The sequence below is a fragment of the Dufourea novaeangliae genome, unplaced genomic scaffold, assembly GCF_001272555.1.
Source record: "Dufourea novaeangliae isolate 0120121106 unplaced genomic scaffold, ASM127255v1 scaffold47, whole genome shotgun sequence".
NCBI classification, from domain to species: domain Eukaryota; kingdom Metazoa; phylum Arthropoda; class Insecta; order Hymenoptera; family Halictidae; genus Dufourea; species Dufourea novaeangliae.
Genome location: NW_015373920.1, coordinates 211,189 through 237,505, shown reverse-complemented (window position 1 = coordinate 237,505; position 26,317 = coordinate 211,189). Strand labels below are relative to the sequence as shown.

Genomic DNA, 26,317 nt, shown 5'->3' with positions numbered 1-26,317 from the left:
ACAGAAACGTTACAGGACTCGCCGGAAATTTATTACGAGCCTTCGTTTTCATCAGTGGACCGCCTCTCGTTTTGATTAATATTTTCCACGACCCGGACGATCTCATTTTCATGCGTCTACTGTCCAATACGAGATCTGTTCCATTCGTTTAATGACACGGTCCTGCCATTCGTCTCGTAATAACGATCGCGAAATCCCGTGCTCTCCCTTTCGGCAACGTTTACGCTACTTCTATCTGGCAGGATGACGAATGTATTGGAATTTCACGTTCGTGGCTCTCGTCGAGTGTGTATCGGGATGAGACATTTTCTCGATCATGAAACGAACACCTTTCTTGGACTTTGTCTTCTTGTCTCAGTTTGGCGTTTACAGTGATCGCTGGAATTACTACTTATTTTGTCCTCTTCTAACTCCTCTCTTTTGTTATTTTCAATTTTCTTTCCCTATATTATCCAGTTTAATATATTCCTCGATCGAAGCCTGTCAGAATATCCTACCCTTCATTTTAGCATAGAATAAGTTAAATCTTGTCTTCCCTTAAATCCTCTTTTCCGCTCCTACGGGGTATCCACCTAAAATTTAGAAGCTTCCTTGCTGCCCCTTCATCACCAGTATCAACTTTCCGACCTCAGTGCTCTGTCTTCTGTTCTCCTCCTCGTCTTTCCCGAATTCCGTCTTCTTCCTACCCGTGGAGCTCTCTGGATCCCGCAGTCATCTATCAATCGAAGCCACGCACCTTTTCCCGGTCGAAGAGGCAGACGCGAAAGGGTGTCGCCCTCGCCCCGCAGTCGTTTGTCCAAGCAATATTCTGGGGGTGTGGGGGAGAGAGAGGGAGGGTCCCTTAGCACCCCGTGAATCACCCCTTTCTGCCATATTCGCCGATGTATAACGGTTCGAAAGCGTCGATCGAGAATTTATATCCGGCTCGCGCGGGACAGGGGGGTAGGTGGAATTCGGACCGATTCGAAAATAGATGGCTGGAACGATATGGAGCGATGCTTGTCAGCCGCACACACGAGCCACCCCGGCCCCGACGAGGAAAAAGCGCTCGCTTATGGGCACCTCCGATGCTTTCCTTTGTCCAACGGCCAGGTTGATTGAGTCTCTCGATTTCACGGTAACGATCGTTCCTTGTCGATTTCTATTTCACTTCGATATTCCAGATATATACGTACGTCTCGACGAATCTGCGCGTCAGAAACAAACATAGGGAGCCAGAGCAATTTTCTATTCTCTTATCCGAAATAATACGATCCGACGAATGTACATACACGATATGGAAAAAATGAAGTTTATAACTTCTGAGATAGATAGTACTCGCCAAATGATCAAAAACAATTCTAATAAACGATGGGTCGAAAATGAATTATTTCAAAGTTGTGAAGAATATTGTAACGGATTACCTTATCGTTCCTTCGTTTCTGAACGTTCTCACCATTTTTATTAGCTTTTCTTTTACAATTCTCCTCATTGTTTCAACATTTTTCCATCATTCGACAAATACTATCTACCCTAGAAGTTACGAACCCTTTTGTTAATCATCTTGCATACCTTCCCACAATTATCAGTCGCGATTTCCAACCGATAATTCACCAGCGAATACCCCTCTCCGTTAACATCGTGGAAGTGTGGTGCGCTTTTAAATTTCGAATTAAAAGCCGAACCTCGCCGTTGGAGAGCCGCGTAATAACCGAGGATGCCTCGACGTGTTTGTGCTCTCAGTGATTGCAGTGTTCGTGGCGCGGGCAATCGCCGCCGCGAGTAGTCGCGGCTTTCAAGGGTTCGTCCGCGAACGGGAACTCGCTGCGGGCTCATTATGCAAAGTCGCGGGGAATTATACGCGGTTTCGGGATATAATTGAGGCTCGCGTGAAGAAGCAGGCGGACAGTGAGAAAGAGAGAGAGGATCCACTTAAGATAAGGCCCGTTATCCCCGTGGATTTTTCGTCCGTGAAACTCGACCGAGTCGCTCGGCTCTTGTTTACGATCAATGGAACGATGCCGCCGCCGGGCATTTACATTTTAATGTCGACGGGGACCGGAAACGCTCGTAACGCGTTAAGGCGTCACCGGTCCCGTCCGGTTCGCGTTTATTATTAGCCGTAAAGCGTTGACCGCTGTCGCGAATACAAATTAGCCGGACTGCTCCGATGTTAATTTCACCGATAGAGAGAGAGAGAGATAGAGAGAGAGAATAGGCGGCCGTCTTTACGATCGAGTTTCGTCCGTTTCGCGTCGAGCAACTGCTCACGGCGCGCGAATCGTGGATTCCGGTCGTTTCGATTTGGAATCTACGTGATTCGCGCCCAAGAATCGGGAAGAAAACGACAGTTCGAGAAGCGTCTTTATGAATAATTGATGATCCCAGGGGAAACGGCTCTGCGCGCTCTCATTAGGATTCTGGATGGACACGCTGTGACCCAGGCTGAGGGGACGCCGACAAGCCTTATCCCGGAGACGTATACATTGTTTTTGATCGGACGATTGAGGAGGGTGATGCATGTGGTGGAGTGACAGCGACGAGAGGCAATGTACAGGGTGTCGTGTGTCGTGTAACTGGTGGTAAAACCGTATGAAAAAATATTTTTCTACATTTTCGACTTATTTTCCATGTAGAATCAGATCCTTTAGGGGTTGTATTAACATTTAGAAAATCGTCTGTATTAATGAAGTTTCAGAAAACGACCTCGCACACCGAATCGATCGATATTCATGAGCACGTATCGGACCTGTTTCTCCCACTGTCGACGGAAAGAAATAGAAAATATTGTCCCGGTTCACTGCACGCTCGTTCCCCTCGTCTCCCATCCACGTCTAGCTAAAGCAGCGACCCTGTATTCGTTCTTCACGGTCGAAGAAATGCCCAGCGAGGTGTTCACGGAGATGCCCCCGTGGATGTTTCTTCAGCTGTTCATCTTCGTCCGTGACGGGAGAGACGATGGTCATCGATAAACAACTGAACGTTTTTCGCCCCACTTGTGTCTCTCTCCCTCCATAAATCGGTTCGAAAGGAGCCGCGTCCCTTCGTGATGGAATGTATTTCTTTTCGGTCGTCGAGATATTTCGACGAAACGAGCGTGCTCGGGCGCGCGCGAATCTTCGTTGTTTATTTCGAAACAGAAAACAAGATCCCTGTACTTAGTTATCGGATACTTTAAGCCAAGGATTTCTCGAGTACTCGGTCCAGGAAAAAGGGGAAATAGAGGCGGGAGGGCGTGGATGGTGGAAAACGAGAGGAAAGAGGACGCAGAGGACGACGGTCTTTCGTTTCATTTTCGTTTCTACTTATTTCCTCGGCCCGTCACATCGCCCCGGCAGACGTTCTCCTCGTGATTCGCATTTCGCCCGATTAAACGGTGTATACCTACCCCTCCTCGAAGGAAACTACCGCGCCACCGTTCCTCGTTCGGATTTTTATTTTCGCTCGAACGGCCAACAGGCGAACGAGGAACTCGGGGAAATTCGACCTCCCCCCCACACCCCCTTTAATTGCGCGATTTCCGCCGCTAGATTGCTCTTTGTTCCGCCAAAGCCCCGACGCTCGATTGAATTTTTTCAAATTTTCGTAATTATCGGACCCGTTGCTGCGACGGAACGGTAGAGGGGTGGGAGATACTGTTTCGCGGAGGTCGCAAAAACGATCGAGAAAGCGTATAATTAATTTCGAGATCGTCGAACTCCACGACGAAGCCATTACACAACATTTGTAATTCATCTGGTCTCGACAATAATTGCTTGAACATAATTAGTCGAGGTCGTTTAATTAATTTTATTACGTAATTTGCTTTTAATAAGCCCTTCGAAACACCAAGCAATCTCGAAGGTTACTTTCAATGCTCGTAGAACCTAATTCTGCTTATTTCCGAGAAAATAAAAAGAATTTCCAGGATCGTACCGAAAATTTCGTGGTGTATAATGGACGGTTTCGGAGTTACTCACTTCATCTGGGTATCCCGCTTGATGGGGTGTGCGCCCCATCGACGATGAAACCGGTTGGAATTCCATTGCGAGGGAGCAACAGATTAGAATTCCCGCGCATCCTCGCCTCCCTAGACAGATTCGAACGAAATTTCTCACATGTGTGTATCCCTTTGATCTGGTAAATAAGACAGGGGAGATTTTTCGAACCGATCTCCGCCAACCCCCTAGCTTGTTACCCCTTCCGTTCCGCCAAGAATCCTTCTCAGGGCCGGATTAACCGTCTTGCTTCTTACAGAGATACTTGACAACTCCGAAACTTATACCTAAGGTTCTTGTACAACTCTGTTACGACCACTCTATTAGGTGTAATAGAATAAACCTCTTCCAAGATTTTTAAATAGTGTTGTTCTCAATTCCACAACTCGGAATCCAGCAAAGTAAAAACCACCTGAAAGGATAGCGAAGCAAAACCCTTTCTGGGAACAATGGAAGCTGTGCGAATTTAAGCACTCGTCACGGTTCTCGTTTCCCTTCTTCTTGACGAATTTCCTGAATTGTATTCGAGCGGAGAAGAACGAAACTATGCTTATTGCCTTCCTATACAGTTACACCACTCAGGAATCCAGACGATTACAGACACGATTTCCGTCTCATTGTCAGCCTGTATTCGGAGCATTCGAAACAAACGTTCCACGAATCGGCTATCGATTTCACGGCTATAAAGCCCCGCTGGTAATGGGAATCGGCTGTAAAGTCGTTGTTCCCCAATCAGGTCTCTTAACGCGCTCGAATTTCCATTTCGCGACTAGAGGTCCAATGAAGGGAAAGCTTCCATCCTTGAATCCTTTACCGTTCTTCGAGGAACTGGAAAAATACTTCCACGAGCATTATGAATTTTATAACTGCCAGAAACGTCTCGTCCGCTGTATTCGATATTAATAACAGATTACAGAGATTCCGTGAATCAACGGTGTTCTCGGCCTATTCGCAATCCTAGTGAATCATGGCCGACGATTCGATGGTGGGGAGGGGGATCGAGAGGATCCATTTTTCATCGAGAGATGAAAACTCACAAAGAACTTTTTGAGAGAGAAACGACGACGATTCGATAGACCCGGCATGATCCTGGATAAATTTCCGTGCAATTTCAATACGAGATCATTCCCCTTGTAGACGCAAGTCACCTCCGTCCCCTCCCGGCCGTTTCTACAGCGGCGTGTATACACTGGCTGGGTACGGGGGTAAGACGAGTGGATGGGAGCCTCGCCGGATATTAAAAATATCTTCCGTCGGCAACGGACAGCGATCGACTTCCGGTTTATCCGTTTTACTCTATTTCCAAGGCGCAGCCCGGGTGCTCGATTGGTCGCTTTCGAACCATGAAGCGTCCTCGGCACGATCCATCCGCCCCCTCCTCCGCCCCTTCGTTCTTTTTTGCTCTCCTACTAGAAGCTCTAAAGTCGTGATAGTCTGCGTGGAACATACATATCTCTCCTGTGTCGCTGTGTATTTTAATAAACGACAAGGAACGCTAAGCGATTAATAGATAATAATAGAATAATACAATAAGCATAATGTTATCTCAGCATCGCGATCTTATCCTTTGGTAACGTGCAGTAACGCAATGCCTGCGTTCTTTTAGGAATAGTTTTTATGGTTCGTTTTAACACGTTCAATACCACCGTTTAAGGGAAAAGTCGTATACCATAGCCCAAGTTTTAAATTTTCATAATTAAGCGTCATAGATACACTCGCGTTCATAAGTATTAGGACACGTAGCGAATATTTTTCAGGAGATATTAAAGATCGATAAAAGAAAATCCCAACGCTTTGATCTCATTCCACCCACGACCATTAAAAGATACTTTCACCAGCCGTGCAATCCGATCTTACATAATTGAATTATTGAAACCGTTAGGATACCAACACTGAGGTCTTAATTACCTTAATGGACTCTCGATAAAAATCACTGTCGCGCGCAATGCTCCCATTCGAGAATACCCGAGTTGCAACGGGAATAAACAGGAAACTATATGAAAGCACGTTTCAGTATTCAACCGTATAAAAATTCCCGAGACTCGCTGTTTCCATGAAAACGTTAATTATCGGTCCGTTTGCGTTCAGTCTATGCAGCTTCGTGTGGGAAGGGAGCAGCAGCAGCTTGTTCGTTGTCGTCTTCGTGGCGTTAATGGCTCGTCTCGACGCGGATGTGTTCTCACGATAACCGTGGTGTCGCGCACGTACGTACCACGGGATACGACCACGGAATTCACTTCACGTGCCGCCCGCCTCACGACCGAAAATTATCCGGGAATCACGAATTTCGTTATCGCGCCCGTCGATCGAGCCGACGAGGACGAAATTGCCGAGGGAGAGAATGGCCTCGAAAGGGCGGCGCCCGCGCGATCATCATTCGACTCCCTTCCCCTTTCCCGAAAACGCTCGAAATTATAGAGGGACGCGTGTGTTCGGCGACGAATCTCGGAAAATTGCGAGCCTCTCGTTTTGGCTTGCTCTCCGGCGACCGCTCGAATCGTTTTTCGGACGTGTTCGGACGATACGAAATAACCCCCGTGGAATTCCAGGTGCTCGACAAAGCTTGTACACGAACGGGGGTGGGATTTTTCGGTCCCTGGTTTTCAAAAATATGGGGAATCCGCGGGCATTCAAGTTCTGCGTGCAATTTGCTCGGTCGATGAAATTTTTGCGTGTTCATCCTCGCTTTCATACGACTAAAATAATATATACCGTACTTTCGAATGGGAGATTTTTCGAAGTTCGATTCTGGGTCCCTGCGAAAGATATTTTTGAGGGTTCACGGGTCGGTGAATTAATTTTGTGCACGAAGAGCTATGAATAAAAGACAGGAATTCATGTTTTAAGGGGACTACATGGGTTGGAATGGTTATTTTTTGGATTGATTTAAGAACGATTGAATAACTGGAACCATTTGCACGATTTACAATTTTTTACTGTGCATATAATGCGTATTTTAACCCTTTACACTCGGAATTTCCTAATGCCCCTATACATCTTGTCCCTGCAAAAACGATTTCAATTATTCAGTCGCTTTTCGAACCAACCCAAACGTAACCGTTAATTTTAGACCGCTAATATCCATGTATTCGCATAATATTAAACAATCGTTCGTGAATGATTGGACAGGCAGCATTCATGTTCGAAATTCGCCGAATGAACTCGTTTGTAGAAATTTCAGAATACCAGCTTCGCTGAGACTGTTAACCTATTCGAGGCCCCGGAATGATAGATCATTCCGATTTTGCATTAGTTGATGGATGGCGACGATACACGGTGGCGTTTTTATCCGTTCACTCGCGCCTGGTCGCTCAGACACACGAAGAAAGCCAGTGATCGATGATCGGATTCACGGGCGTAAATGTTAGCCCATGAAATTCCACGGTGACGGTGGAAATGGTAATCGAATTCGATTGAAATCGGGAAAGGGCAAACAGTCCAGGGGGGGGAATGCATGTACGCTAACGCGTCTAATTATTAATAATGCGACGAGTCGCGTAGGTAGACGGATGGCTGTTTGCGCGCCATCGACGCTCGAACGAGATTGGTTGCACGGATCCGTGCATTACGGCCACGGTTGTTCGTCTCTTATCAATGGACATCGTTTCGAATTGCGTCCGTTTCCACGAATGAGCTACACATTTGACACGTTGGGATTCGGAAGAATTGACGGGAATGAGACAGCTTCGTTGAATGGACAATATACACTCCCGTTTATAAGTATCGGGATATTTATCGAATATGCAATAAATGTTGAAAGTCTGAAGTAATTACTGTTTAGGGAATATTGAAGCTAGGTGGACAACGCTTGTTCTACTATACACTAAAAAACAGTTGTCTAAAATATGTAACTTTTACGAAACTTCGTTTAAAACTCGACCTTAATAGTTACGAAATTCCTCAAATGTCCATTCATTGGTGTGCACATCCTATATACCTAAATTTGAAAGTAAAAAAGATTCAAAAATCCTTCATTGACCCGAGTCGTTACATCTATGTAACCCGAAGTACCTTCTTTTCGTTTTCTTTCAATCGGTTCAGAGGATCCGCGGTAATTAAGCTCGGCCTAAGTTTACGTACCGATAGCTCAGGAAAGCTCGAAACTCCTAATTAAGATCCAGTAAGGTAGTCGCTCGCGAAAGGCAGAAGTCGCGAGGGATGGTTGTGCGCTGGTCGTGATCTACTCAGCGAAACGTCGCTAGTTTCCCTGGCTGTTTTACGAGGTCTTTGCCTTCCACCACCACACCACCCTTCTCGGTCGCCTCGAGATTCCGTTTGCTCTCTCGTTGCGTCGTCGGAGGAGCGACCGTGTGTGGGCCATGTTCCGAAAAGTGGAGTCGAAAGGCTGGCTGGTTGGCCGGCCTCGTAAATCGCGCCCTGGGCCCCTGAGATCTCTGATCGCGCGTCGAGGCTGAAGGAGATACGGTACCGCGGTCACGTAGCGACCGTTTCAAAATCCAATTTGTCGTTGATGTTTCGACGTCGGTGCGGGCACCGACGCGATTACATACAGGACGAACTCGTTAAAGTTCGAAGGAACACGACCAAGGTGCACGGATGTCTGCTGGCGAACAGGGGGTTGGATCTTTCCCCTTCTCTCGCTATCTTTCTCTTTCGAGCCTCGAATCATTTGGGGTGGGGGGTGGGGATGGACGAGGAGGGAAACGAAACGCCGTTGCAGCCTGGTGGAATAGTCGGCAATCCCGATGCGAGAGCTAACCGAAATACTGAAACTTGTAGCACACACGGGCCGCTAGGCGGAGAAGAGTAACCGACACTACCACCACCCCCTCGGAGGGTGGCGAATTCGCCTGGGTACCCGTAAAAACCGCTCGTAAAGCCGAGATACGTTCTCGAGGAGAAACGTGGCTTAATATCGAACCGATCGGGAGGGGAATATTGATCGATCCGGGGCGTCGTTTCGCCGCGAAATTTCCGCTCCTGTTCGGCTCTCGTTACCGAAATTACCGGGGAGATCGAACGACGGGGGTTGTTCGGAGAGGGGATGGAATTACAGATTTGATGTTTGGGCTGGATTCTTGGAGCTCGAAGCTAGTTTCTTATCACGGTTTCAATTCGTCGTGCGTTACGGTAGGTTACTTTTGGTTAATAGCTCGAGTGGTAATTCATTGCCCTATGTTTTTAGTAGGAAGATTGTAGGGAATGAAAACTTAGGGAATAAAATGTCCTTCTTTCTTTTCCGTTCCAACAAAATGTACGATGTGTAATAATATAATTGTGCCTGTTACCACTGGTAAAATACAGGCTCAGACACCCTGTAGCTTATTAAACATACCTAAGCACAGGCTATCTAGATCGTCGTAAAACAGTGGTCTAAACGCGTGATTCACACGCTACACTCGCGTGATGATAATCGTTGTGTGCACACTTAAAACACGCTAGTCCTGCACTATTAAATAAGTCAAATTAATTGAATATAAAGTTCTCGGCCGATTAAACAAACGGTTATGGTCGAAAATCGCTGCGATAATTCCGTGACCGGTGCCGAGAACATTATCAGAAACGTATTCGGCGTGCGGGGGAGGAACAGTTGCGCCCTCTCCGCGACACAGAAATTTTCTGCCCGTCTCCGACGTCGTTCATCGTTCGACCCGTTCTGGTTGTTACAGTGAAGTATCTGAGAGAGGTGACGCCGTACTTCAGGAAGGCTTCGATCATCCAAGAAGTCGGCTGGGAGCTTCAGCGCGGCTTTCTCAGCGCGACGCCACCGCCCCCGAAGTCACCACCGCGAGCGGATACTCGTTATCTGCCGCTGCAACTCTGCCGACTCACCAGGTCTCATCCTTCCTCCGATCCCGGTAAGTTCTGTCATTTTCGTGCGTCGCGCGTGCATACACATGCGCAATGTATCGATTTCTGCGGGGTTGGGATATTAGATTCCATAGAAATCAACTTACTACTACTTTTCGTAAAGTTGGTTTGACAAATCGGTTCGCTGAACACGTGATCTCGCGTCGTTAGATCGTGCCAATCGTGATTAATCTTCAGTAAGTAAACGTCATCGATTTGTTAATCACAAGTTCAGAACAATTTGCTTATGAAGTCAGAACAACCCCTGACACTTTTCTAGTTATTTCCACATCAGTCTTAAGATTCTTTGTACAGAGTGTGTCCCACCTACCACGAGCACCCCGAATATTTCACTTAATTTCGACTTTCAGAAACATTATTTCAACGAATGCTCAAAGTGATGTCCATGAACTTCGACATATTTTTTCACTAATCCCTCTATGTAAACTTACTTCCTTACATTTGTGGACATTTCGTACTCAAGGTTTCGTCCTTCTATTCTCCGGTGGAGTTGAACAAGCGCATCAAGGCAACCGTATTAATAAGCCTCCCGATGTTTCCGCGTCGAATGTAATTTATCCTCAGGAAATTGAGCCGAGCATTGTTCCCGCCATCGTTCCCACGAACCCATCAGCAACGGGGGGCCACGGCGTGGTGGTAGCGATCCCAGCACTGTCACGAAGTGTTCGCTCGGCCGAACTTCGTTTCTCCGTTTCGCGGAAATTCGGAGAAACTCCTATCTTCCTCTCTCTCTCTCTCTCCCTTTCACCCGTCCACCATCTCTCACTCTCTCTCTGTCTCTCTCTGGGTTGCAGTGGGAGCGGAAAACGCGTTAACGTAACGACAAGCGACTCGAAGAAGGCGGGGCGCGTTAATTAACGCTGGGCTTCCGTCGAAAAGGGGGTGAAAGAGAGAGAGAGAGAGTAGAGCCTATCCGCTTGTAGGGCGACACGCCAGAGACGGCTGTTCCGCGATATCCCTCCGCGTTGGCGGCGCTTTTCTCGGCTTCTTTGAGGCCTGGATACGCGCGTATACCGACGCGTGTGCACCGCCGTCCGCTTTCAAAACTCTTTCGGAATAACTGCCGTGGCCGTAGTAGCAGTCAACGTATACCTACTCGGCGTTGACCGTAAAAAGAAGCGGATTCGAACGTGTATGTACATACTCGGCGTAGCGTGGCGCAGCGCTACGTCGAGAAATCAAATAAGCGACAGGAGGGAGAATTTCTCTTGCCCCGCACGTTTAGAAGTAAACGTTTCAGCGAAACGTTTCCGGGATTACGTGCGCGTTCTCGTTGCCGCCGCCTCCGCCGTACCCTCGAGAGAGAACTGCATGCTCAGCGACCGAGATAATGACAGCCATAACGCAATTAACCCGTTTCTGGGATTACGGTTCGAACGACCTAGCGCGCGCGCGCGCGCGATCACGATATGCCCGCGAGGAGTTTGACAGTCAATTATCGTCTAATGGAACGATCGTCCTACCGAAAAGTATCTGTCACGATTTGTCTGAGAGTTTTGAGTATCATCTTTGTTCGTCTTCTGTTGGAACAGTTTGATCATTTCGATTGACTTTACTAGATTCCTGCGTGACTGATATCGTAAGATATTCTTTATCTACGAATTTTGTAGAATAATGGGAAAGGAAATGACTAAAGTTGTAGAATATTTCCTGAGACATTCTATCGATACACGCTGTCTGTGGTTGGTAGGATTCAGGTTTCATCGCGGTGTATCCCCTCCGTCTGATTCCTCGAGGGACAAAGAAAGGGGTTAGAGAAGTGTCTCCCATCTCCCTGATCCGCCGTCGGGTTAATGAAAGGCTAATGGGCTCTTAATTCTGTAGAGCTCGTCCTCCCCCAGGTGCCCCCTTCGTTCGTTCCCCTCGAATACGTCAACCCTCTGACATTTCTTTCTCCTCCTTCCATATCCCTCTTCTTGTCGTCGTATTCTTCATTCTTCATCGGAAAGTATCACCTTCGCGTTCCCCCCCTCCTTAAAAGAATCTCTTCTCCCTTCCGGTTCCCTCATCTCCGTCGTCTCTACTGTTCATCGTCGCATTTCAGCCCGAGAAGATCTTGTAAATATACCATTTATTTATTCCCTGATTTCTCCTCCGTTACCTCACCTTTCTCTCGACGCTCTCTTCGGTAACGAGCGTCCCTCGACGGGACCACACTGTCTTTCCTCGGCTGGAAAAGAGGAAACTGCGGCCCCTCCGGAGAATAGGCCGATACGAGATGTAACTACGGACGCAGAGTGGAGGGAAGGAATGGTCGAAAGGTAAAAGGGAATCGTGGTGGAATTGAAGGAAAGCAATCAGAAGCGTGCTGTATCTCCCGTTCGCATCTGCTGCACACGGCCCCTAAGCCACGACCACAAAGGAGGCTGCTCTCGCCTCCATCCCGACGCGTTGGTATTTTTTAAATCAACAGCAGACGATCCTCTTTCGCGCTCGCGCATCGCCACGGATCCTCCAGACGTTGTCTGCTTGTTTATCCTGCATTGCTACGCGGCCCTCGGGGACAGTCGACGGATGAAAGAATGGCACCATGGGATCTTTACAAACAGTTCATTTGGTTTACCGTTCGGATGAACTGGAAATTAAAGATAAAGACCGAGCGTATACATGAACAGGAAATTTCAAGAACGCCACATCTCGGAAAAATTCGAACATCTTCCCTCGGTTAATATATGTTGACGGGTGGATGACATTGTCACTCGATTGCTATATGATCCTAATTAACAGAAAACCAAATGATTATAGAATAACCGGTAGAAAATAATTCTTAACCTGGTATATTTTTATAGGACCAATAATTACAGGGTCCTCAAACTTCGACGATGATCAGGATTAAACCGTTCGAAAGCCCCCGAATATCGTTCATTATTCCTGTCCCGTGATTCCGAATTCTAGTCGACCAAGCCGAGCGGGAACGCAACTAAATATTCGGTAACACGTTTCTCCGCATTCCGCGTGAAATCACGATCTCGGGGAGCGGAAAGAATGCGCGAGGCAGACATATTAATGGCGTTCCTCTCGCGCGGGATAGTATACCTATTCCTGGATGAATTCGCGGCGCGTCTCCGATCGCACGGACGCGTTAAAATTTACAGTAAATCCCTCTCGCGAGAAAGAACGAGATAGAGAGATGGAGGGAAGCACCATCGAGGAACGCGTCACGTTCGACCGGAATATCTTTTCAAGAGTTTATCCAGATGCCGTGGATTTCCGTGGGAAAAAGGTTATTTACAATTTATCGCGACACGTACCGGGAGGTTATACACCTGACGGGTAGGGTAATTGTTATTTCGCAGCCGCGCGAAAATATGATTTTATATAACACCGTTCGCCGGAGGAAAAATCCTCGGGGGGGTGGCGTGGTTTTCGCACCCCTTTACTCGTATATTACGGTAGAATCGTTATATTTGATACAACCGTGAAGCGAGTTCACCAAGCCTCTTTGTGCCCGTCTCATCCCCGTTCTCTCAGCGTTATTTCTCCCTTAATCCTTCCACCTTCCCATCCCTTCTGTCTTTACTCTCCTCGATAACAAAGAGTCTGTAACATTAGTCTGCGTTGCGTCGCATTAAGACACTCGGATTAATGATGAAAACATGGCCCGTGGTTGTTATTACAGTTGTAGAAGAAAATGTAATTTCTGGTCACAGAAAAGCTTCCCGTAATTTCTCCGTTAGAACATTCTTAGATAAAATTCCACCGAATACAGGATATATCAATTCAGCGATCCGACAATTTTAACCCGTGATCAGAAAAACAGTCTAGATATTTACTTCCCCCTAGAAGATATATGTACGTCCAATCAAGAATCACTGCTGTTTGACCAGTTCGCAACTTCACGGTTCCGAGGATCGCGCAACTATATCCCAGCCGATCTCCCCGGCCGATGGTTGGTGCGTTCGTTTCACTTAAACGTATCAACAGTGCATTAGCGGACACTTTATTGACACTGGCCCACGTACCCGCGCGAGTTCTCCGGGAAAATGAAGAGCCCCACCTCCCGTTGACCGAGAGCAAACACAGAATCGACGGTAGGCAGCCAGGCTCACCGATATTAGACGGGAGTGTGTAAAAAAAGGAGATCCACCGGTGGTTGGGACAGAAGAAGGGTTGGAGAATATCGGCTGCGAGTCGTCCAACGTGGGAGGAGGAGAAGGGGGTGCACTATTCGCGAATTAAAACGCACCGGCGGACACGCGAACGGACACAATGAGAATTGGCTAATTGAATTAGCAGGCCGCCGAGAGAGAAAGGAAGCCCGAGCCGGATAGGTAGAGGCTTCCATAACCATCCAGTCCGTCAGTTTTAGGCGACGACTCTCCATTAAAAGCAGCAGAGACCCCCAGGTTGCCCTGGAACGACGGAAAGAATGGCTTCTGGTGGTCTACCCAATTAAGATCACCTGTTAATTGCCATTGAGGATATATCGAGGGATCCGCGTGGCGGGGGGCTTCTGGCATTAATTCGCGAAATCCTCCTCTCATAGATTTTCTGTTCTCTGTGCCTGTATAGACCGACTCCATTATCCGTGCATCGTAAATTCAACTCGGCCAGGTTTCCACCAGACACACTGCGTTCGAGAAATCTAATAATTTTCTGTGGCTCGAAACAGTACGTTACCTGTATCCGTGAACGTACCCTCCTCCCTTCTGTTTTAGATACAAACATTCGAGATATTTCCATTGGCAAAAGTTCTAGAGCCATATATGAAACCGCACATACGTTGGTCCAACTGGAAGACCACTCGAAAGGAGAGAGAGAGAGAGAGAGTTTCACCTATCCGGGTCCATCATCAACAACACTTCCGTCTACCGATATGTTCGAAGAAGCACCGGTCCAGGATATATGTATACATATGTATGCTGCTTCGAACCGTGCAACGAACCCGCTAATTAATGCCGCCGAGTGGCAGCCCTCGAATTCGATCTCTAGGTTTCGAGTGCTTTGACCGTTCCCCGACATACTTTCTTCTTCTCCCCTTTGCCACCCAGAAATTGGAGCTTCGGATACCCCCGTCGATTCGAGGTATTTAACTCTTCCTCCCCCTCTGGCATACCGTGTATTCCATTGAGACGCATCGCGCGCGCGCGAACGGTGCACACAGACACCTGGAAATCGTCGAGGGGTGGATAGGAGGCGGCAGGAGGCTAGGTAGAGGATGCGAGAGTTAAATTAGTTTCCGGGGCAAAAGCTGGCTGCCGCCTGGTTTTCAGGGCTAACCCCGTGTATAATTCCAGAACAGCTCCATCAGGCCGGAACCCACGAAGAACCTTCCATCCAAACCATCCACCATCCACCGCTGACGCCACACCGCCACTACCGCCGCTATCAAGCATCCCTTCCTCTAACGCGCCTGCGTCTCGCCCTCCGCACAGACTTCGCGGGGCCGTGCAGTTTGCGAAGTTAATTACCGTCGGATAATTGCGCTCTATATGCCCCCGTCCGTCTGATTAATGAGCAGGGGATCAGCTGGTCGCGTCCACTTTTGTCCCTTCACCCGTACACGCACGTTGATCGCGACGGAAAAGAATCTACTTTTGGTGTCCTGGCTGGTTCCCAACGATCTCTCTGTCGGTTAGACGTCGCGATCCATTTGGTTGACGTGTTCATGAGAGCTTGCAAATTGTCTACTGGGACGAACACGAGGACCAGGACGCGTTGGACGACAGTGTGTCGTAAACTTGGGATTCTTGGATCGTCGAGTTTGCTTAGGTACCTTGATCCTCTAATGCATGTGGACCGACGCAAGCTTCCTGGATCCTTGTCGTGTGTACTCTTGGGAAGCGTGTTGCTTGGATCCCGGTTCCATGGTTCGATCGAGGAATAGGTGTATGCACGGTGATAAATCAAAAGCATTCCCGTGTGTTACAGTTTGCATAACGATACCGATCCTTAAGCGAAACGAAACACACTGGTTCCACAGTGGAAAAACATGATATTTATCAAACGTTTCGCGTATGGAGGGTAGGGGAGAGTACATTTTTGCCAGTGGGCTCTCGTCTGTCTATACTTTTTGTAACGTTAATCCCGGTAGCAGGCGCAGGATGTCCGAGAGGGAGGCATATATTTCTCCCGGGGGGCACATTTCCGTCGTTTTATTCGATTATCAGTTGCGATCGAACGTATCCCTCTACCGAACCTCGTTCGTATATGGTCATTTTGTAATTTATGAAAGACCCGGCTATTACTGTCTCTCCTCCTACCTGATATTCCACGATTCGTGAGTTCGTTGAAATTATACCCTCGAGTGATGAAATTAACGAATAGTTTTCTCTTCGTTGGAAAATCCGATCGCAGTATCGTTGAGTACTGCGAAGAGATTTTGAACCGACGTAATATCTGTGAAATTTAGACGGGCATCGTGAATCAGGAGGTCAAGTGTAATATAAAACTACGATGTATTTAACGAAATTTAAAATGATACGCTAATCCAAGTACTTTTCACGCTAGAATCTAATGTAACGTTCAAATGCACATTCATCGTTAAAGCTTACTTCTCAACCGTTCGAATTTACATACATACATATTACTCTGCCTTGTATCGCTTCGTTCATCGATAGATTGACTCGCAGAAGCGCGTTTTACAGTTTTTACCGTCTCATCTCCCGAAACATTTTCAATCCACGAAACAAACGATTTTCCGAATGCGTCCGGTCGCAGCTCGCGGTGACTGGCCATCGAGCCCCCCCTGTATAATACGAGGAGGAGGGGGACGGTGCAATCGTCGTTGATATTGCCGCGTAAAATTTATTACCGAAACAGCGTAAAATTGACCGTCGACGAGGACGTTCCGCCGTCGCAGTAACCGCTGTCCGCGCGATCGTTACCTGTGACCGATGCTCCGGCCAGGTAACGTTACTCGCTGCAATCTGTTACCACAGCGATCGGGACGTAAAGTTTACATCGATGAAACGTAATTTCGGCGACAGTTTCGCGTGTCGGCCCCCGCGCCGGGGATGATCGATACGCGTCCAGCCGTGTGTAAGTTGCCGTCTACTCGCGTTGCCAGCGGGGAATCGATCGGTCGAATCGAGTCAATGATACCGTGGGACCATTCATCATCTGTCTAATGAAATAACGCAGGCCCTCGGTCTATTTTTCCGAACATCGATTCCGTGTACCTTTCGATACCTTAGTTGTAACGATCTGTGCTCGACTAGAATAATTTTAACCCTCAGAAATCACACCCCCACCTCGGCATACATAAACACCACACTAGTTGCAAATTGGGATTTTTAATTTTCGATGATTACGAACTTGAAGAGGATAAAAGCAAATTGAACTCGTAATTTCAGGGTTAAATTTCCTTCGAAATGCAATGGTAATAATTGCAAAAGTGAGGAGTAACTTTTTTAACTGCGAAAATTTATTACGAACAAGTGGAGTGAATTTCAAACTAGTGTGATGTCTGAGGTTTATTAGTGTAAACGATATTTGCATCTTCCGTGTTCCCATGTTTTCCTACGCTGGTATTTACTATGGAATAGCAGAGATTGCAACGAGGCAGAAATGAATAGAGAAGGTATCTAGAATTAACAGAGAAACGATTATGTACTTAACGATCGTCACAGTAATTAGCATAAAATCCAAGTTGAATTCTTCATCCGGTACCTAGATCCACTCAACCGTTTCCCGAACGATAAATCCAAGTCGCGATCTTTGTTCCCTGGATCGCAACCCTCTAGAGGTACCACCGTTGGCGTTCCGTTATTAAATAACAATCGACGGGTGGCAACGACGTCACGACCGACGACGGCAATCGCCGTAACGATATCGTTGTCGTTAGCGTTACGGTATTATCGTGGTCGTCACTCGTAGAAACCCTGGCGAGGCTCGTGTAACGATATTAGAGGATAATGGGAGCCTCGCAACGTCGTCGTTCTCCTCCACCTCGGTCGTCGTCGTCGTCTACACAGCGTGATAATAGTCGTACGCACGGCATCCACGCCTCGCGAACACAAGGGCTAGTACGCGGCAGCAAGCCCCGTTTGTATCGGTCCGCGATTCGCAGGACGCGGGATGGTAATGAGAGCCTCGCCAGAGGGGCTTCGGCGCGTACAATGCAATTCCGCTTGTTACCGATAACAGCACCGCAATTCCAGAACGCTCGTTACCTATGTCCTCCCCGTCTTTTTTTTTTTCATTTTCACCCTACCCACATGCTTTCTGCCTCACGATCATTTTCCACCGTTTCTTGGACTTTTGTCGCCCTTCTGAGTGGATTAATCGCGGAATGGTTAACGCTGTCGCGTTACGTTGGAATGTACCCAGTGTAAATTGTTGGGTGTTTATTTTGAATTTAGTTTCGTAGACTTTCATTTTGACTTGTTAGCTTATGACGAGAAACTTGATCTACTTGGTCTTTCCTGTTTCTTACTTAGGGGTTACTAATAACATCCATCTTTTCAACTGTCAATAGGTTCTTACATATCATTTAGTTTGTAATGTCTTAATATCTCTTGATATCCTTTGTAGGTACACGTTACAATTCGGGTATCGAAATCATCTGTTGCCCGTGGTAAAAATTTCAGATCGAGCACATTCGCCGTACGGTATTCCCTCGATTTCACTCGGCTAGCTTACTTCGTGTATTGCTCCGTAAATAAATAAACCGATTGTGATCGTTGTCGAGGAACAAAGCCGGATAGCATATGGCCCAGCTCCATTCGGCTGTCCGCCTGTCCCTTGAACGGAGGATCGAGAAGAGAGACGGTGCTTGTGTTGGTTCGCGAGCGCGGACCAAATTCGATCAGCAAGTTTATCGAGCTCCTCTCCAGGCTCCGTTTGCAGCGACGTTTTATTTCATCCGCTGGTGTATTAGCTCCGCGAATCGATGGCCGAATGGGTCTCTAGCCTAGAGTATGGAAATACAAGGTGTCTCGGGTCTCAGAGTAATAGAATCGAGGTAGGAGGTGATTCTACAAGCAAACGTAAGTCGAAAAAGAAAAATACATTTTTCCAAGAATAGGACTAGGCTAACGCGTCTGTTCATTGCATTCCGTTTCTACTTACTATAGTTGGAAGAATAACCTTCTTCACGATTTTATTACCCGATACGGGACGCCCTGTATAAAACTGAGCTTCGTTCGATTCTGTGAACCATCTCGCGGAGCGTTTTTCCCGTTCCACAGGATCGATTCGCCATTTCCGATTGATTTTCGTTACTCCGCGACTACTTCCGCATCATTCATGGTTTGCTAAATACTGAAAGCCATTTGCGGTTTCCGAGGATATCCGCGGGTAATTGGAATGGATGCAAGTAATTGGAAAATATTGGAAAATCGGAGGATCTATTCTAAGTCTTCGGCGGCTCAATCAAACGTTCCTCTCCCACCCCCTGATGTAAAAATCTTCGTTGGAATTCAACGTATGATGGTTTACCGTTGGTACTTCGAGTTCTGCGACGAGAGTTCCATTGATTCACCGTTTCGAGGCATGTCACGGTACACGGAAATTCCGCTAAGAAATTAACTGAATCCTCTCGGAAGTTCTAAACAGACATATACTATATATCAATTACTTTCCTTTGGCGGTGTATACTACACGATTTTCATCAGGCTCGGTCGTTCAAACAGGCGTTGGCTGCTCTTTCGGCGTTCGTCAACAGACGGGAAACTCCTGGTGTTAATCAGCGTACGATCACCGGCAACTTTGATCTCCTCCGAACCCCGGCAAACCGACAACATGTTTCGCCTGGTGGATCCACCCCCGATAGATCGACGCCAGTCGGTGACATTTCGCTCTGGTGAGCCCCGTGATCCAGCAGCCACCGTCTTAAACCCTTGGAAACCAGAGGGAGTCTTTGAAGGCTCGTCTCGACGACGGCTGGCAAAAGCGTTTCCTGCGTAAATTGCGGCGAGCACGGGACACTGGGTCTTCGCCCGGGATTCCCTCGAAGGGATCGTTTTCAACGAAAGAGCTCAGGCAGCAGCAGCAGCAGCCACCACCTCGAGAGTGAACCGACGCGGCAATACCTTGATTGCACGGATATTAATTAATCGGGATCCGCGCAAGGCCTCCGTCGCCGCCTGGGACTTCCTGATCCAAGGAAATCGGCGAGCTTTGCCCTCGTCGCGCGAACGTCATCAGTTCAAGCGCTGTACCCTTACGCTCGTCTCGACTCCTGGTTCACCTGTTCCCTGTATGTGCTCATGGGATAATCGTGGTTTCCACCGAAAGGTTTTCTGCACGTGTGGTACTCCATTTGTATGAACGATATTGTTGTGGCACACGATTAAGTGGATTTTAGCTGAGCTCAGTTGAAACGAAAAATTATACGTGGTAGGGAGGAATAGGTGGATAATTATTATAGATGTACTAAAAGTTTCATTTAGAAGTTGTGGTCCTCTCCTTGGTAGACCGACAGAAAATTGTGTGATTCTACCCAAAAGTCATCTAGTTCTCTTGACTTCCTTTATAAGTATACCTATTATCTCCATGAAACTGGAAAGTAAACTCTATATACATCTGTCTATTTCACATCAGATGCAAAAACGTTTACGGTCCCGCCAATGGTACTCACCGCGCAACCTGCACAATTTCCCACCAGGTAGCATTCAAAGATCAAAAGAATCGGTTCTCTCAAGGGGCGCCTCCTTCTTCATAAATTACTAATTCACCGTTGGAAACGTCGTCGTTGGCGTTTCGCGGGCACCTTACCCCCCTCCAAGTTTCTATACCTCCATCCCCGAAGAAATTCTTGCTCGAGGAGATGCCTCGAGACGTCCGATAAAATACTTAGCCGGGGTTCGATCGTAAATCCTGATAAAAAAGTTGCGCCCGGAACTTGGGAATTATTTCGGGAGGAGTGAGAGAGCCATTAAAAGGCTTTTTAAAAGCTTCTTTAGCCGTGGAGAGGAGGAGTAGGAGAAGGGGAGACAGGCTAACAGCGGAGGAGCCGACGGCCGGCCAGAGCCGGTGGTGGTTTTTAATGAAATTTCCAGCGGAGAGCAGCCACGTTTGCACAATCGTTTCCGCGACGCTCGGTCGGTTTTCCCTCCGAACCGTAGAACGATCCATTGTTGTAAAATCTACCCCGTGCACGATGGGGAGGGGGCAGGGGGCTGCTTAGTTAAAATTCAATAATCCCTCTCTACGGCCCGACTACGCGACTGCGCGCGATTACACGGAATCACGCGGAACGTGAGGGAGTAAAGCGTGGAGGGCTAGCGTTTTCTTATTAATTTCTCGACAATTTGTACACGGGCAGCGGAGGCGCTAGCCCGAGAGAAATATGACACGGAAGATCGATGTCGAGTCGGCGAATGGTTCCTACCCCCACCCTTCTCTCTAGGCCAACATCTACCTCTTCCCGCGATAATTCAGTCGGCCTCGCACGGTTAATTAAACGACCTGTATCGGCCAGTGGCTTTGCTCGACTTAATTTGAATTAGCGGTAACTTGGTGCACGCTCGCTTAAGTTCCTCCCCGCGCTAATGAAACTGCGAAGCCACTCTCGCGGAGTTTATGCCCGGCGCACAAAGCCCAACCGCCGGAGCGGTGCCGCGCGGCTCCTCGGTGTGTATGAAACGCGCGATGTAACTCCGCGAATTTTCGTGTCTTGGCCTACGTCGGCTTCCCTTGCTTCACGACTCGCTCTCACGTGTCTCGGGAAGTCTGCTTAACTCGCCGTATATACTTAACCGAGTTACGAATACTTAATTCGGAGATGAATTTACTGGTGGGAAAGGGACTCTGGAAGTCTGTTCGTTGGTTAAAGAATTATTTTCATTTTACATACAGTTATACCTCTTAGGCCTTCGTGTGGATGAAAAAGGGGATCTACTGTAATTTTCACACGTGAAAAGTTCTTACAATCCCAAGAAACTATCCCCTCTACTTCTATATCCATATCACAAGGTATCTGTTTTCCCTAAAGCCCAATCGTCCTGTGTGTCTCCGTGTTCATTTGTCCGTAGACGTGGGTTTATTCCAGTTGGTAAACTGTCGGAATCAGAATTTCGGCTTAAACTTGTCCCTTTAATCTCAAGATTCATTAGAGAGAGCTCCTCCCCAAGGAATTCCCGTTTCCGACGTCAGTCGCTGGGGCTGCTTCGGGCACGCGTCGACTCGAAAGAATCCTGTTTGAGTTCCTTCGACGGGACGGGGATGGGAGGAACGGTGTCGGTGGCGAATTCCATCGTGGCAACAATTTCACCGAGAGCTATATCGCGCGCCCCGCGTGTTTAGCGGACGTGTCAGTCCGACCGAGCAACAAAGTCGACCGAGGGGAATAAAGTTCGGGTCCGCAGTAGTCGAGTCACGCGTGGATCCCGACAATTAGGAGCAGAAGGAAGATGATGCGGTCTGGCGACGAGCTACGCCTCGAGGGCGCGTTCTGGAATTGAAGACGAGAGCAAGGAGAATCTACCGAGGGAAGATATCAAGGAGGAGGGGCCGTACAAAAACTGCATTTCGTGATCAGAGACGAGTGCAGCTTCGTTTGTAGAATTACCTAGCGAAAGGAAGTAGGATCTACGAGTTTCATCGTGACTCGGATAATTAATCAAACCGAATGATTGGATATCTCTGTCCTCTGGTTCATTACAGAAACTTCTTTAAATGACATCCAAGCAGATTAGAAAAACGGTGTTTACTAGTTATTTATCGTGAGCAAACACATTGTTTATGGAGAAGAATATTTAAAAACCTGTTTTAAATAGTCTTAAAATTATTATTGGTTCTTGATTTTATGATAAAAAAAAAATTGTTTGTATTGTACAAGTTACGAATAGGATTGTAATCGATTATACGTTCACCTTTTCATTCCCAAGGAGACATAGGTAAAACTCGAATGGAAAATCGTGGAATAAAACGGGACCGAGGAAAGTGAATAAAAGCGAGTGGATGGTCGGCGCGAGACGATGGCAAAAGGGGGTTGTGGAGGTGGAAAGGAGGAACAACAGCGGCATATTCAGAAGGACTCTCTGCGCGGTTCGTCGGTAACCAGTGGTAGGTTTAGGTGTCCGGAGACGGGCGAGCCCTAATGTCCCTCCTATTGTCCAGCGTTCCACCGCGGATTCGAAACCTTGTTAACTCCCCGGAAACTGTTAACAGCGGCGAGTTCGACTGGCCACTGGTCCCGTCCCCGCCGAGTCCACAACGGGCATCCGGTTTCGACCCGAATCACGGACTTTCCCCGCACCTATGTTACTTCCTACAAATTGAACGGGCTCGGACGTACATACAAAGGAGAAAACTCGTCGTCGTCTTTGCCCCCAACCTGTAATACCTTGCCGAGGTGTGACACTTTGGTCCTAGTTTCGATGAAAATATAACAGATTGTTGAACGTTGTATCGGTACAGCACAATTTAGAATCAGGAAACCTAAGGCACGGTCTATAACGTGGCCACAATACAACGATTTAGGGTTACGGGTACTCACATTTGATCGATCGTCCCTAAAATATATCTCGTGAGATTCAAAGAAAAATTCACCGAAAAGTCTCGCGATCTATCCGACGATCAAGCGACAAAAGCCGTGGTGGTGGATCGCGACGCTGCTCGTAATACGCTCAAAATACACACCGTGGCCGAAGGTTAGGCCGGGTTAAGCTAGGTCGCGAGCGAAACGCCCGCTCCCAGATTGAAATCTAGTCATAGCCGGCGTTACCGGACCACCACCACCACCAACCCTTCCTTGCTCGACCACCCCCAACCTCTACTCGTCCTACCACCATCCCTTCGATACCTGTTCGTTGATATACACACGATGTACATCGTGTATATACTCCGTACGATATTACGATTCGATGAAATCGCCGATTGGCCCGCCGGGAAATCGGCATTCAATTGTCCGCCACCGACGACGACGACATCGATATGAACCACCGCCGCCGTTCGCGGTCGCGTTCCACGACCGGTGAACAAGCCTATAGAGATCTAGACCCACGGAATTTCCGATCTTCGTGATTGCGATGATCAGGTACACCGAGGATACAACGAGGTTCGTCGAGTTGTTCGATCCCTCGCAGTCTGGATTCGTGGAGCGTCGAGAATGATCGAAAGTTTTCGGTACACGGTACGAATTATAAAATTACAAATCCGAACGTTATGATTAATGACGGGGCGGTATATTATTTAGGTAACGAGTCGATGGATGTTATGGAATCTGGATAGGTACCTAAATCAATCATATGTGTCATGCTCTGGTAAAAGGGGATTAAGGTGCGAAAAAATCGAATCTCACTTTTTCAGGACTTTTTATAGGCAAAAGTATGCTCTTTGCAATAAGACCAACCCCAATTTCCTAGACTAATTATTAACTTCATAATTCAGAATTAATATGGTGTATTAATAATGAAAGTAGATTGGATTGGCTGTGCAAGCTTCGCTACTCAAAAATATTGTCGACTATATTGTACATATATATTCTGATCAACCTTGAATGAAATACGTAACGCCAGCCAGCCGGAAATAACGACGTTGAAACGCAAGAGGAAACTGCTGAACATGAAACAGGCAGCCCCACTACAAGAGTGCATCGCTTTAAACGCGTCTCTATTTCGAAAAGTCGTTTTCGCGCGTTAGCCACTTTTTACCAGAGCACGTCACATACGTAGTATGGGTTCTATTTCGATGTATATTCGGCTCGTTAAATCTTCCTAACGCGATACTTCGTCTAAATTGGAAAACCGGGGTGTCTCGCGCTTTCGCCATTAGTGCAGATTAAATTCAATGTTTCTTTTTAAATTATAACTTCATGGATTCCTTTAACATCGTATTACTCTTAATCTCTAAGTCATAACTTCATAAATTCCTTCAACACCGTGTCACCGTGCAATCTCTGAATCATAACTTCACGAGATTCCTTCAACACCGTATTATCCGTGCAATCTCTAAATCAAAAGACCTGCAATATTCATTTTGTCACCTTCTATTATCGTTTCACACCTAGATTTCAGTAGGTAAAAAGCTCGTCGACGTCGCTTAATTCTCCACAGGCAGACGAATCGCGTTTTACAGGAGGTTGGAGGTTCCCCTGAGCCCTAGAGCAGCGACGAAAACGTGTCTGCTTCGCCACGGAATGCTTTCGCCTCGCGCTGTTTACATTGTATTTCGGTGGTTATTACCGTGAAAGCTCGAGGGGACCGTGGCGTGTCGCGTCAAAGCGGCGAATTAAAAGCAGCCGGTATCACGTCCGGAAGCTCGCGGTTTTTTCGTAACCGTGTTATACTCCAGGGCTCCCACGGTCGAATCCCTCGAGTTTCGACTCGGCCATCGACGCTGGCACACGCTTTAAACATCGCGGCCGAGCGTCGTTGAAAATGCTCGTTACTCCGTTCATTTTCTATGCAAAAGGGGGGAGGGTGTCTAAACGCCGCTTATAAACGAGAAATTACACCGAGCTCGGTATCGAAACGGTAATATTCATGCTTCGTCGTCGTGCCTTCTCATCTTGCTCCAGTTTCTCATTAATCGTGCCCTCTATGGATCGAAATCGTCCTTACAGTTTTAGCCAGTGCTCGCTGAGGTATTCGAGAAAGCGAAGGATATGGAAAATCGTATCATCAATTGTAGAAAAATGTATTTCCAAGGATTTTTGAAAATTTTCTAAATTGTTGATTATACGACTGTTAGGAACACATGATATTTGTTGGTTTCACGAGAAAAGTTCAGTTTATGGAGGCTAAAATAGAACGACATCCTCATTAAGTTTCGTTAAATTTTCCACTATGTATATCCGATTTTAATTACTCCTGCACATTATAGATTTTCTCGGTACCGCCTGTACGCTCGTAACTTATTACATACTTTTCCTAGAAGTGACACATAGCTCGTACATTCGTCTAATTGCTGTTGACAAGATTCCTCTGGATAAAGTTAAAAACAAGTAACGCGCGTAACATACGTTACCACGTATCGATCGGGGAAAGACGCAATTACCAAGACGCCAATTTATTAAAACTTCCCGCATGCTTATTAGTCCGGTCGTGTATCAGTCGCTTAGCATCTCGCCGATCTCATTTGCGCGCGATCGTTAGCGGGCTCCCGCTTATTAAGTCGACCGTAGCCGCGTGCGCGGGTACGCGTGACTTCGATCGCGTCCGTTTTTAATCAGAAGACGAAGAAATTCACGGTCGTTGGGAAAACTGCGTTGGAAAAAGAGAGGGGAACGATGGTGGGGGAGGGTGGGGGCAAAGGGAACACGATAATATCGCGGTTTCGCCTGGACACGTGAGAAAGCGTAATTTTAATTTCGCGCCCCGCCGACAATTTCAATTTCATTCTTCCCTCCCCTTCGTGCTCTCTGTGTTGTCGTTAAATATGTACGCCGACCTCTCTCGATCCACCCTCCACCCCCCCTACATTTTCATCCCTCCGTTTACGGTTACCACCGATTTTCCTGGTTCTGCCCGTTCCGCGATATTCCGGCCCCTGTTACGACCAGGAGAGACGCACCGCACGTAATTCGAAATTGTTTGTCCAACTACTAACTAGTTTCCAGAGCGGCTGCAGTTGGAGCAATCGTTGGTATCGTCGATGGGAATTACCGCGCGACAATATAGAGAGAGGGGTCGTTTGTGTCT

General features: G+C 47.4%; 1 protein-coding gene across 1 annotated transcript in view; it reads left to right on the top strand.

Moving 5' to 3' along the window:
• Nucleotides 1-9,176: 9,176 nt before the first annotated feature.
• LOC107194450 (beta-1-syntrophin-like) overlaps nt 9,177-26,317 on the top strand; it is a 126,593-nt gene continuing 109,452 nt past the window's right edge. Inside the window, exons 1-2 of the mRNA XM_015584074.1 lie at nt 9,177-9,210; nt 9,530-9,775. Of these exons, the coding sequence (XP_015439560.1) occupies nt 9,177-9,210; nt 9,530-9,775 (280 nt within the window). The remainder of the gene's footprint in view (nt 9,211-9,529; nt 9,776-26,317) is intronic.